This window comes from Anopheles stephensi, chromosome 2 (assembly GCF_013141755.1).
Source record: "Anopheles stephensi strain Indian chromosome 2, UCI_ANSTEP_V1.0, whole genome shotgun sequence".
NCBI classification, from domain to species: Eukaryota; Metazoa; Arthropoda; class Insecta; order Diptera; family Culicidae; genus Anopheles; species Anopheles stephensi.
Window position 1 is genome coordinate 74,446,978 of NC_050202.1, and position 14,274 is coordinate 74,461,251.

The 14,274-nt window shown below is 46.2% G+C and overlaps 2 protein-coding genes across 3 annotated transcripts; both read right to left on the reverse strand.

Moving 5' to 3' along the window:
• Positions 1–1,039: 1,039 nt before the first annotated feature.
• On the reverse strand, positions 1,040–4,340 carry LOC118508558. Of its 2 annotated transcripts, none has more exons than XM_036048453.1 (2): positions 3,902–4,340; positions 1,040–2,471 (listed from the first exon to the last, which is right to left on the reverse strand). In XM_036048453.1, exons 1-2 carry the CDS (start codon positions 4,197–4,199, stop codon positions 1,399–1,401), a joined length of 1,371 nt encoding a protein of 456 aa, XP_035904346.1. In that variant the 5' UTR covers positions 4,200–4,340; the 3' UTR covers positions 1,040–1,398. The 2 variants fall into 2 exon arrangements, with proteins under 2 accessions (XP_035904346.1, XP_035904345.1); XM_036048452.1 differs by having other exon boundaries at positions 3,875–4,340.
• Positions 4,341–6,610: 2,270 nt separating this feature from the next.
• On the reverse strand, positions 6,611–11,375 carry LOC118504292. The gene is made up of 3 exons (XM_036038588.1): positions 10,058–11,375; positions 7,578–8,026; positions 6,611–7,446 (listed from the first exon to the last, which is right to left on the reverse strand). Exons 1-2 carry the CDS (start codon positions 10,599–10,601, stop codon positions 7,716–7,718), a joined length of 855 nt encoding a protein of 284 aa, XP_035894481.1. The 5' UTR covers positions 10,602–11,375; the 3' UTR covers positions 6,611–7,446; positions 7,578–7,715.
• Between the last annotated feature and the right edge of the window lie 2,899 nt (positions 11,376–14,274).

The window sequence follows — 14,274 nt, forward strand, 5'->3', positions numbered from 1 at the left end:
CAGCGCGCTTCGATGGAGATGCGTTTTCTTCGTCGTCATTTTTCCAAGAATCGAACCGTATGCGCACTTTCCTGTACTTCCGCCAAAGGGTGTGGTGGCTTGTGCCGACCGAAACCGCATTGTCTCTGGGAGGGCCCAACCTGCCAAACAATACCCCGCCCCTGGAATGGAGAGGATCGTGGGGTTTTGATGCTGGAAGCAGGATACGATCGTGGCTTACATAATGAGCCAATCGAAAGTGAGAGCAACACTGTTCTTTTGCACCAATCTGCACTTGTCGGCATGTTTGTGTCGAAGCGGGAGAGCAAGTTGTCTGCCTGAAAATTATTGGCCCTTTTTTTTTGGTACTCACACTTAACGAAAGCTTTCAGTTTTGAATGTATTAACCATGGGCAAACTATAAAACATTCATCCCGAAAATAAAACCCATCCAGCCCTTTTAGAAAGGACAGTCTATGTATCTAATCCATGATTGATTGTCGTCCATAAACGATATCCAGCAATCGCGCCTATATGTCTTTTCTTTCTCCAAAACAATTTCCATCCCTTAAATTCACCATGAAAAAATCACTACCAATGGTTAGTTACCCCGTGCGGGAGTAACTTTATAAGCGAAATTTATTTATTCGACACTTTCATCATCATCATCATCGATCGACCCGTTCCGTCGTCGATCGTCGGACCGTCAAAAATCTATTCGTCACATTCGTCGTTGCCAAAGTTATTCGTATTGATTGCACAAGCCCTGTTTTTCCCTGTTGTCCCGGGTCTCGCGACCTCGACCTACACCATTCCTGCAAAGCATGCTCTCACTAGCACTTACAAATAGGTAATAAATAATCATAAATTACGGTGGGTTACTATGGTTACGCTTGCAATTCCGTTGCGATGGATTTGCGCTGCAGCGTGCTAGATTGAAGCTTTTTCTTAAGTTTCTGTTTTGTTGAGCTTTCCATTCAAGCAGAATTTCATACGGATAATACACTTTCCTTTTTTTTGAAACACATTTTGATAAATCTGCTAAACCTTTTTTGTGCTTTAAACCTCCAAATAATATGTAAATGATCCAAAAAGTCACAGAATTTCCAACAAAAATCCGTTTCCCGACAAAATAAAGGAGTAGAGCTTCCTAATTTTTTGTTTTGTTCCCAACGTTGTACTGCTTCTCTCTCTCTCTCTCTCTCTCTCTCTCTCTCTCAAGCTCTCTTTTGGTTTCCAACTTCTCATTCACGCGATTGTTCTCGTGCGTTCTTTCATTCTCAACCGTTTCGAAGCTAAGTCACATAAATGCTGCATCATTTTCAGCTTCTTTCGGTTCGATCTAGCGTGGCATAATCTGCATTCCCTATCTCATCATCATCGCGCAGCTCTTTCGTCCACGCTCGGTCACCCTGCGCCCTAGAACTTTCGCTTTCTCCTACCCATTAGCTGCTGCATAACCCGTGGCGGGTTATTGGCCTGTAGTGCCTGTCGGTAGCCATTAAATACCTCCCCGTACCGACTACGATTGAGCGTGCCGTAGCTACTGCCAGTCTGCTGCTCTGGCGCTGTTCCGTATGCGGTTCCACCCCAACCACCATAAGAACCGGCGTCACTGGCACCACCACCACTAGTGCCCCCATTACCACCCGCCACAACACCGCTAGCCGGTGCAGAGGCTCCCGTCTGCTCGAACCGCTCGCCCCGGTTCCAACCGCTCCAACCATCCCACCCATTGTCCTGCCGATCGAACTGCAGCTCGTCCGCATCGTCAAAGAACTGCTCCACGTTCTGCACCGAGTTAAGCCCATCGCCGAACGTGGCCGGTACCGAGGGAGTCGCATCGAAGTGGAAATGATTCGTTTCGTACCCGAGCGGAATGTACTTCCCACCGAAGTCAGCCATCTGCTGGTGCGTGTGCTGGATCTGATGCTGTGACGCGCCACCCGAGTACGGATCGTACAGCGACAGACTCGGGGCCGGTGCCTTGGTCGTGCTCGGTGCTGACGTACCGATCGACGGGAGCTTCATCTTGCCCGACGGTACCTGCTGCTGCTGGTGCTTCTTGTGGAATCCGGCCTCTTTGCGGATCGGAATGTGGACCACCTCCAGCTTGCTGCTTTCGCTCTTGTCGCTGCTGTGCGGCTGCTGCAGCAACAGCTTCAACGCGATCAGCGACGACACTAGCAGCGATTTCTTACTCAACAGCAGGGACAGAGCCGTTGCGAGCACGAGCTTCTTCAGAATGAAGTGCAGCAGTATGGCTTTCAGCGCCAGTATGCCCAGCCCGATCGGGACCGCCTTCTTCATGTGCTTTTTCCAGCCCTTACGCTTGTGCTTACGATGCTTCTTGTCTTTTTTACCCTTTTTGCCCTTCTTCTTGTGGCCACTGTCCTCGATGCTGATCGAGTACGAACCATCGTCGTGTCCACCGCCACCGCCCGCCACTACAATGTTATTGTTGCTGCCTCCTCCGCCGCCTTTCTTACGACCTGTGAGCGAGAGAGAGGGAAGGAATCAAAACAAACATTACAAAAAAACGGGAGCAAAGCATGAAATTAAATGGATTTTAAAATGCCTGCTTATAAAACACACACACATCCAAGGTCCACTACATTACGCGCCGCGGCTCGTTCGCGGTAAATGAAAGACATCAACGATTGATCAGCAACGAACCGAACAACAAGCGAACGGTATTGCCATGTGTTAAACATTTTAGGGTTTTTTTTTTGTGTTCCTGTTCCGTCCAATTCACTTAACGAGTGTATTGAAAGAAGCTGCTTATCTTAACTGTGCCATACAGGCGGCAAAATTTCCACTTCATTTCCTATTCGACACTGGCCGTCTGCAAGCACACCCAACCCAATGAGTGTGGGCAAGCTTCGCTTATGCTTCGATGCATCTCACCGAGTTAGCGGGCGCTTGCATGTACGTTTGGACGGGCGAGTGCATTTTTTTATCTTTGTCTTGGATTGCACTGCAGTTGCAGTTATTCCTCTCTTATTCCACGCCATTTCCAAGCAATCACGCGTGGCCGCGGTTCGATGCGCGCTACCCGTTGCATGTGGATTGTTTGCTCTGTGTGTTCAGAAAGCGTCAAGCATGGGAAGTTGTAGCAGCTACTGAGGTGCATGTGTTGCAGGTGAAGATTATTGCAATTATGTGTACTTTTAGTTTGGGCGAGATTTATTACTGGCAGTGAAATTCTGCGTACTACCACGACATGCGTGTTGGTGTGATCTAGCGATCTATCTAGCTAGATGATCGGAATTTTAATATTATTTTAATATTATTAAGATTATGAATTGGACGGTCCAATGACAGATTCGATTCTAGTGCCGATCTCCACACAACAAGATCGGAGATAGAATCCCGTATCGCTTCCAGTACGCAGGACTAACTTCTTAGCTCTTGCGGGTAAAGTCAAGCCAAAGGAAGCCAGAGATGGCACGAAAGAGACCTTTCGAGATTATAGTCCCAAAGAAAGCTGAAGAATAATGCTCATCAGAAGTGTTTAATCTTCTAATTTATGATTTTTAAATAAATACTATTTCAAAGCTTCCACTTAAAGTGCTTAAAGACTGCCTCTATCTGCCCGGAGATAGAGAAATGACCGTAGTTCAAATACCGTCAAGACCCATCCCTCTGTAGTAAAGACTGGCTGTCATACTACGTACGTGGTACATTTATCCCTGGCCAGAAATGGCAGGTATTACCAAAGGGTAAGATCTCGTTAGGCCAAAATAAAGACAAATAGAAAGAGACGGCACTTCTTTACTTCTTGCTTCTTATTTCTTAACTGCAATTGCTGCACTGTTTTAAGTTGCACTTTGCTCCAAATTCCTGCTTTTCTCATCACTGCTTTCCTATCCATAAAACAAACCATCGCAATCACCTTCAGCAATGGCCGTTAAATCCTGACCCGGTTCTGTTTCCGCCGACGATTCTTCCCCTTCCGACGATTGCTCTTCCGTGCTGGCATCGGGCTCGTTCACATCACTTTTCTTGATCAGCCCGTGCTGTATGGCAAGCTGACGCAGCGAACGTAGATTCTTTCGTATATCATCACCCCGAAGATTCGTTATCCGTCTCAGAACGTCCAGGTATGTCACACTTCCCACTTCACTTTTGGCGTTAGTCGTGTTACTTGCACCGTTCACTAACACAACCGTCCCCAACAACAGCAGCAGCAGCACAGTCACCAGCGGAAACCGTCCCATCCTGGCTCACAATTTCAAGCGTCCCGGTAGGCACACACACAAGAACTATTCGGTATTTTTTGCTACTCTGCCTCTGGTGCAAATACCACAGAAACCTTCGGGTCGGGCTTTCGGCACGGGCTGGAATCTGGTCCGCACTGGTTAGCAATCGGCGGTGAACTAAAATCGCAAAACTGCAACTATCAATAAAACCTATCGTTTGGCAAAACGCAGCTTTTTGCGCTTCTCCTCATCCGGCGAACCAGATTGCATCCTCCACGCACTTTTTCTCAGACAATATCGGCCACTCGGCGCTAGGGATGCACTCAACCGTCACTCTGCCTGCCGATCCTACACGCAACCAGACCACACCGAGGGGGGAGGGGGGGGGGGTGTTGTTCAGGTAGTTACGCAATTGTTCAATCGTTAATTGGAAGCCCATTTTTCTGCGCTGATAAGACGAGAGAAATGCACCTTGCGCGTGGCGTGTTGATGGTGATGGTTGGTGCAAATGAAGAGAAATGAAGAACATGCCACGAATGATCACTCATCACAACGGAAGACATTGTTTCACGTAATTGGCGAGTGGTGTTCTGGACAGTGTTCGCTGTACTTCCGTTATTTTGAGGCTATGTTTTAACAAACGGGAGAAAATCAATGCAACCAGATGCACGGTACGCGCACGTCTGCTAGAGAAAGTGCGTTATTCTTGCTGTTGTATCGCTCCGATCGCAGCAATGGGAGCACACTTGTACTGATTGTTAAAGGGAACTTCGTGTTAGTTTTGCAGCTTGCTTGATAGCTTGTTTTTTTTTTGCTGATCATATTTCTATTTTTTTATATTTACTAATCAAAAGTTTATTCAAGAACCTCTAAAACCTGTTTCAATAGGTTTATTGTCAGCAAGTCAATCCTGAACGCAATCTTATACAGCTAAAAAAATAAAATTAAAATATACAGAACAATCCATTATTCGTTATTATATATTTAAGGTCAATTGTACAAATAATGGACAAAAATTTTAAATTTGCATTACATTGTCCCTGCTGTGTTTTCTACATTATGCTGAAATCGAACATAACCTTTAAAATAATATTAATGGTCGTTTGGAGTGACAAAAACCTGAAAATAATCGAATTCAGCACGACGAAAGCATTTAAATCATCGCAACCACGTGGGCTCGTTATTCTATGCGCTAAGCATTGCATACCTTTCAGGCGCAACGGAAACATCGAAGTTTGTTGTCTCGCACGGATTCACTATGGTAAATTTTTTATTTTATTGCATTTTTAGATTTTTTGACCTTTTTTTATTATAATATTAAATAGAACTATAAATTTCAGATGTTGGGCAAATGTATAAGATTTTGTTAATTTTTTTTTTAATTTGAATTTTGATTGATATTTTGCAGAATTGCTTACAGCTTATTGTATGACGTTACAGCTGAGATTCTTTGCTTTTCAAAATTCATAAGGCTCGTGATACGGCCATGCTTCTTCTACCGAATGAAAAATTGTCTCTCATGTTTCTACACACTTTCTGCATATTTTACGCATATTAATACACTGACTAGGTATTACCGGTCAATTATTAGGGTCGGTCGGATTAGGTTATTAGGGGCGGTTGGGTGGCCGAGGCGACAGCGGCGCCAGTCTTCACACGGCAGGGGTTCAGATCCATCCAGACCGCCTCCCCGTACGTAAGGCTGATTACTTTACTACGGGTAAAATTAAGTCACAGTAAGCCAGAAATGGCAGGCTGAGACCTCTCGAGGTATTACCAACACTTTGTTATCTGAACACTTTATTATCAGAACTGGCCCATGCCTTAAGTTGAGAAGTATCCAGCGGAGTTTTGCTTAAAACTATAAAAAATGAGCGACGACGACGAATTCAGTGATAAAATCGTTTTCTCAACATCTTCAACTATATTTTAGAAGAAAAAAAACTAAGTCGACTCGAAAATTTTTATGAAGAAAACTGTATATTTTCGTGAATGAATTTAAATTGTCTGGCTGAGGCAATTAAAAAGAAATTAATCACTTTAAATGTATATCAAAAGTTGATCTATTCTGATTACGATTTTTCGGATGTTATTTTATTCAATATAACGTTGATCTTAGCTCCACAAAGGTTTGGCTAAATGTCTCAATTCAGGTACCCACCCGCACGCTTTAACATCCGTGACCAGTTCCCACGTCAGTGAGCAACCGATCGCTCAGCCACGTGCTAAGCTGAAAACACACAGTTCCACGTGTTTACGTGCACCCTTTTTTCCTGTAGTATCAACAACGCTTTGCTCCGGCTGTAGCCGCCAATCGTTCGAAGAAACAATTTACACTGGCTAATCCTCTCGACTAACAATCGACCACCCCCCTGCTGGGCGATTTTTGCGGAACGCAACCAAACGGAACGATTGAACCGATTTTCGACCAATATTAATGCTTCGGACACCCTTTTCAAGCCGATTGTACATCCCATCCGAGTGTCGGATGCTTAAGGACCGTCTAGCAACGCATGTGCACGTGTACATTGATCGTTCCCTCTGCTTACCCTACCCAAGCGATCATATTTTTGACAGCCAAAATACCTTTCGACAGAAGAAATGCGCCAGACGCGAGAGTTTGGTTTCAGTTTTAATTATCTACACTTTTCTTTCGCGCACCATATTTTGTTTTATTTTTGTTTTGTTCCACCTTACACAGTTCAGAAACAAAAAAAAAACAGACCGCAGTACTGTCCGCCTCGCATCAACCTATTTTCCCCCCGGGTAAACCGGTAAACTGCCCCACGGGCAAACGCATCGCATCGTGTAAAGCACGGAATAAATAATAAAACATAAAACAAAAACCTCGACCTTAAGACATACCTAACCTAGCCTAACATTTTATACCTTTTCTCGTGCCGCTGAATGAACGCAACGAGAGCCGCCTTCCTTTGCTGAGCCGAAACCTATCGAACCCGAAACAAACAAAAGAAATCTTTGACGCACTATTCAAAGGCCCGGCCGACCGTTGGGGGCCATCTGCTCCTTTGCTTCGGAACCTTGTCCGTGGCGTCCCGTCTGGCGGCCTGCCCTATTACCTACACACTACGCAATGCGTTTGCTATTTTCTAATTGACGCCCGTCTATGGACGCCCGTTCGTTGGTTGCCGACCCGTCACACGTCCTGCCCTATTAAGCCTACGAAAATCGATAATAAATTAGAGGACGACCCGAGCCGCGTTGCTGGATGCCTGCCACTGGGGGGATGTCCGCAGCTATAGCCCTACGGGAATATAAAGAAAAAGAAGGTTGCGGGTGAAATTCATTACGCTCATTGTATGTGTCTGTGTGCGTTTTTTATTGACCAAAAGTACCGTTTGACTTTGATTTTGGCCCACATAGCCCAACACTTACCCTACGATCGAATGGAACGATCGATGTGACGATCCCCCCCTTTCTTCTCGCGGTGGTTTCCTTCTGCTCGGGACAGGGTAATGACAGTTTGTGTTTCTTCCTAGTCTTCTTCGCCCATTTCCGTACCCGTACGGTGGCTTAGTACTTCTTCAGACTGACCACGGCCGTAAAGAGCGCGAAGAAGAATCCGGCCAGCCCGGCTGACTTCACCAACAGTATCAGCCCACCGATGATGGCCGGAACCAGTGCAAGGAACTTTATCTTGTACGCCAACAGTAGCGGTATTAGAAACTTTTTGTACTTTTTCTTCAGGTGGAACTTCTTCTTGCGTCCTTCCACCCCTTTCGCGGACCCGTCGCCCGACTGCAGCGCGTTCTTGTCGATTGCTCCGATGCCGCTATCATCATCAGCGTCGTTGTCGTCCTCATCTTCGATCGAGGCGGAAACGTCTGGGGAGTACAATAAACACACACACACACCGAAAAAATCAACCATTAGATGCTAAGATGTACTATTCTTTAGGGTGTGATTTTCTCTTTGACCCGCTCTATCCTTCTAACCCTATCATCACGGCGATCATCAGCATACATGAAGACTTGCGTGTGTCAACGTCAATCCGGCGGCCAACACCATTCTTCCCAGCACAGTAACTGACCTCAATCGATCGGACTAGGCGCCGAGCTTCCCCGTTCCACAATTAAATCATGGGTCATTAAGTTCCCACAGTACTGCGCGCTTGACGTGTGCGTGCAGGGTATCATCGCCTTGTGCGCCCGCTAACGGTACGCCACGAAAAGGGATAGACGAAATGGGATTTAACCACCGAACAAGAAGAGCCACCGGATCCACCAAATTTGGATGGGACGCCCTAGCCCTTTTGCGAACCGCCGGAATCGTCCGGAAGCAGGCCAGCGAGGTAATTAAGCAACTTAAACTGTTTGTTTGGTCACTGCGCTACACGGAAATTGCTTACCGTACCAGTGCTTTTCGCTTATCTTTTTATTCGGCGGAAGCACTCCCTTAGCAACGCTGCTCTAGGTGGTTAAAGTTCATCGGCAGTACAAGGTTGTTAGGTTCGCCCGAACACCATAAACCCACAAACAACTGTCTGCACTGAGACGTGGGGCTGTAGTTTCGCGATAATTGAATCGATTGGGATTTAAACATTCAGACAAAGCGATAATGATTAGTGAGGCGTCTTTTTCGCTAAGCATTTCGCTAGTCATTTTAGGTTGTTTGATGAGCCACTTTTACTCATTAACGGGTATTAGCGCTTTAGCTTCCTTGGTGAAAACTCAACAAAACTGTTTATCTAGGGGGGAAATACTGTGAGCCTTGGGGTAAGCTTGAAGCATTCCATATAAAAGCCATAGCTTAGTTATCTCTGGAGATTAGAAGTCTAGTTACACTGTAGAATTCGTCTCCTTTCCTATCTCTATATCTATATCCTCAAAATTACGTTGTATGCTTTTTCTTGCCTCTTTGTTTTCCTTGTCGTCATTTTCCTGCAGACGTTTTCATGCCAGTACCGTCGCGTGGGAAACCGGCGCCATACGGATATATTTTAAATCGTCTTTGGCACTACAACTTCGAGGGGTCTCGGCCAGTCATTCCCAACTTCGTTGGCGTTAGCTGTTAGCTGTTGAGCCTTGATATTTATTTTTAATTTACCCGTAGTCCGGCCTTGGTACGCTAACTACACGACCAAAATTGACAAAATTTGTTTTAAACAGGAAGTATTCATGTTAATACTTTTCTTCTTCTGCTTTTTTCTTGGCCTAACGACCTCTTATAGGCCATGCCTGCCATGTTTGGCTTACTAGACTTATTGTAACCGCATAATCGGGATTGATATTCCTCACTATGGAGGAGCGACCCAGATGAGACTTGAACCCCGGTCCCGAAGACCCATTATGTCATTTCAGTACTAGTAGTCCTTAATTGAGAAATTTTTAAAAATTAAGAATATTATAAGAAAAAAAACTTATGTTTTAGAACAATTATTGTTCAATGTAGCAATATGCCACTTATTGAAATGGGTTTTGGGAGGGAAATGGGATTTTTAGGAAGTTAAAAAACTATTGGAACGATCTTTTAAAAATACATCAACTTCAACAGTTCTGCATAATTTTGTCTTATGCCAGACCTTACAAGGATCCACAATAAACTTTCAGGAGCTTTTAGTAGAACTGTACTAAAAAGAATTTAAATTTTTTACCTTTGACATAGATCCATTTCTATTGTGCAATAACCATACAAAGCAACGACCTAGACATAATGAAATAACCAACAATAACGGTCCGGAAAATACACCTTATGCTTAGTGGCTGAACCTACTGAACTTTAAAAAGCAACTCATCCCCCTCATACCCAGAATGGGTACATTGTTCAACCTTCAAGTGGTTTGTTGTTATGGCCGGACCAAAGCATACCGTGGCCACAGTATCCGTTACGTCTCAAGATTCAATTGCGTGGCTTACCATTATCGACAAAGTACTTCCAGAAGAGGTTCTCGATCCCGCGCGATCGTTCCGCACTGCGGTACAGCTCCACCAGCCCGGTCTCATCGGCCGGCTCCGGTCTCTGCAGTTCCGGCGCATCAAGTTGCTGCTCCAAGCCGGGTGGAATTTCGACCTCAGAAAAGCGAGTCATTGACCGATTGTTGATGCGGCTCCGACTGCCCCCAGCAGCAGCAGCAGCAGCAACAGCAACACCACGCGCCGGTTTTGCGAGCGGTTTCCGTACTCCCCAGCTGCTGGCAAGCGGTGTGCTGACGGTAGCCGAGATACGCCAGGCCGCCGGGACTGCATACGGCAGCACGTGCGGAACACTGTTGGCACTGAATTTTACGCTCTCACCCAACCCGCCCATAAGATGGTTGTGGTGCATGGCAGCTAGCCCGTGGTTCAACTTTCGACCGATCGGTCCGGCCGCATGCTCGGAGGCCTTGCAGATGGGCACCATCAACAGGTGTCCTGCTGTCACTAGCAGGACCCACAACAGGTTCCGATCCTTCGGATACATAGCATCGAGCGGGTTGACACACGTGCGATCCTTCACTGTGCACTAGATGATCTTTGTCCTGCTGGGTACTTCGTGGCGCCGGATTCAGTTCACACAATTACAATCGAAAAGCGAAACCCGAAGCATTAAACATGAAATCTACACCAAAATGTCACACACTTCCACACACACACTCACACATTCCTTTGCGGAAAGACCACGAGACACGCTCTAAAGTCACAGCGTCTAGGTTGATCACAGTCACGGATCACATCTACTGGCTCGGTCGTGCACGTTCCGCTGCGTTTCGGGCTGTTTGTCGGTACCGTTTTTGCTAACCGTCGGCGCGAGTGCCAGAACGCGAATGAGGCGAACCTTTTGGGAAGTGATCTGTGAAGCTCTCACAACCCAACAGGCAAACCCACAGGTTCGTACCGGACCTGTGTTTTCCGCCGATCCACCGGTGTTTTCTTTTTGCTCCCATCTTGTGCCAGTCTAGCTTTTCCGCGCCCGAATGTTGGTAGACCAAAGTGCGAGCGCGAGCCGGATCACACCAACACAGTCGCAAGTGTGGCCAGGGAAGGCAAGACAGGGACGGAAAGGGGTTAAGGGGAGCTAATTTCGACGCAACTCATGGCCGGGAAGAAGGTTAGTTTCCATTAACAGTGGGGAAAAAAAGCGTACGAACCGTGGCGGAACTCTAACCGCCACGGCAAACCGCAGCGGAAGCGTGGAGGGAAAAAAGTAAAGCCATACGCTCAAATTGAATTCCTTCTAATCTCTTTCTATTATTTGCCGCCGAGCCGACCGAAAAGGACACAAATTCTGTCCGAGTTTAGATAGTGGGATTAACAGGCTTTTTTGTGACCATTTTTGTATCATATGATGACGATGATAATCAAGACAATTTAAATAGAAAAAAAACTTCATTCCAAGCAGAACCTTATCAAACTCATAGTGATCTGATGATCTCGACCATTTTTGAGAAGATCGTAAGAATAGAAATATTGCAGGAGATCAACAGTTAATTTACAAAACGATAGCCGATCTTCTTTTTCTTCCTAGGCACTATAACCTCGAGATGTCTCGGCCTGCCATTTCTGGCTTTCTGTGACTTGATTTTTCTCGAAGCAAAGTAGTCAGCCCTGTGTACGGTCTGAATGGGATTTGAACCCTGGTCCCGCCCGCCGTGTGAGGACTGGCGCCGTTATCGCTTCTGCCACCGGACCGCCCAAAAAAGGATAGCTGATAGCTTGATGGAAGATCGATGGAGACTTGAGGGTCATCTGAGTCTATTTCGATATCATATTACATTTTATAGTCCCAGTACTCACATACGCCTTTGAGATATCGAGCCGCGTTCGAGAGAAAGATTTTCCGAAGCCCAGGTGGACTGGTCATGTCATGAGAATGACACCGGACGACCCAGCCCATAAAGTTACTTCAAGTCACGTCGTCTGTACCTTCTGTACCTCACGACTCTGGTCGTGCACATAGATATAGAAGGCTTGGTAGGCGAAGACGAAGTGACGGCGTTAATGCTGCTACCACAACGACTGGGAAGATCAATTGGCATACGATGTCGCTGGACCGTGAGCGTTATCGAGGATTGTTGCAGCAGGCTTAGTAAGTAAGTAAGTAAGTAAGTAAGTTTTCATCTCAAAAATTAGCATCCGAAACTTGATTATATTTTGATAACAACTAACGAATATAATAACGAAAGTCAGCCAGACAGCTAAGAACTCCACAAAGTATCTCTACTTTCACACGTTTGGACGGCCACATCATATAACAGCCGATGACATCAATCGTCCCAGCAAACTTGCAGCTTAGCCGAACCCATAAAACTGTTCCTGTGAAAACCGACATGGAGCATTGAATTCTGCGTCTCCAGCGCTGCGTACGGGGCTCCAGAATTGGTTGCCTTTTTTATTTCTTCAACTTTACTATCTTTCCCTCTTCGCCTCGTATCTCGTCTAGCGTTTGATTTACTGTCGCCAACGTCAGCGACACTCGCGACACGACCACACCAGGACTCGGCGGTTTCCGATGGTGCGGAATTTTGATGGTTCGGGCCCGTCATTTCGCTCGCAGATCATACACAACAAATTATGTTAACGACTTTTCTTCATGCACGACCGCTAATCCGGAGCAGCAGCGTATCATTTTCCCGCCGGGTGAGCTTTTGTGTTTGCTCAACCGGTGCCCGGTGGTGCTCCGCGAGAAGAGTTTCACTTTTGTTCGAGATCCAAGCGTTCCTTCTGGCCTGGCTTTTATTGCTGCCGGCGCAACTCCGAGAGTGTTGTCATACCAAAATGGCAGCGCGTAGTAGTGCATCAAAATCACTTTTGATTTCGACTTCACAAAATCGGTACGAAATTGAAACGCATGCCACTACGAATACGCGCGAGCCTGCGTTCGTCCAGCGTTCAGCGTCCACGCACGCACGCTTTTTCCTCCCGAACCGAGCCGAAAAACAAAAGGAAAACCGAACCGAAAAAAAACACAATGGGAAAATTAACAACATGATTGGGGGGCCCTTCGCTGGGGAAAGTTCCTACGATCGGTTGAGGCCCAGCGTCCGACGGAAGAGGGAGGGGGGGCGGGGGGGGAGTGCAACCGCATCCAGTAATGTGGTCTGATTAAATTCCCATTATCGAGATTGCAAGATTGGTGGCCACCACAGTTACGGAGGGCTTCGGATCAGATCAGATCAGAGTCGGAGTAGCGATAACCAATCTACATCTGTGAAAAGTGAAAATTAGCCAAAATGGCCACCTTAAAGTCAGACCTGCAGAATAATAAAATCGAAACTCGATGCTAGGTTTATTTATAACAAAAATTTTAGCAGGTGACTTTTAACAGTGCTAACCCAGGGAAGATTCAATTCACTCCGGACGGCCGGATTCCTTTCAATACCGATACTAATGGCTGAAGCGTGTCCATCGGAAGCAGCTGTACAGTTATCGGAAAAAAGCCGCACCTAGCGGTCTGTTGTAATCGTATCGTATGGTTACAACGGGTTTCCGATTCGATCGATCGACCGATAAGTGGAGGACGCTAATAGTTCTCGGCTGGGCTAATAGTTTCCATCGATTTTCTCGACGCCCAATCGACACGGCTCTCGTGGGTGGTTTCGTACGAGAATGAAGCAATTCCCGTAGAAGAAAGGTATTGTTTACCTGGTTTAAACTGAAAGTCCAGGGTTTTGTAAGGGGAGTAATGTCTCGAAGGGGATAAGAGCTATTTTATGATCGAAATTAGAGATATGCCTAATCAAAAGGTGATACTGAAATTTATCACTCAACCCGATATGGCCGCCAGCGCCACCCATCTATCCGTAACACCCGGAGGAAAGATGGAGCAACAACAAAAAACTGATGGATCGGCCATATCATTAAAATACGGTGTCCCACTTTTCCGATATTTTTCCGATAACACGTCCCGTTTCTAAATGGCCCACACCGCGTTCCACCATGCCCCACGAGCCGGACACATAGCTTAGCACTCGGCTACTATTATTTCCCGCACGGGCCAGATATAAACCGTAGGACGGGTTAGCAAATTAACATACTTTTTTCCCCAATGCTCTGCCTCGCCGGCCAACAATCTTCTTCTGGCCGACGCGTAATTAGCGTTGAATTTTTGTGTTTCAAATTTTAGCGCTCTCTCTCTCTATCGGCCCGTTTTTTTC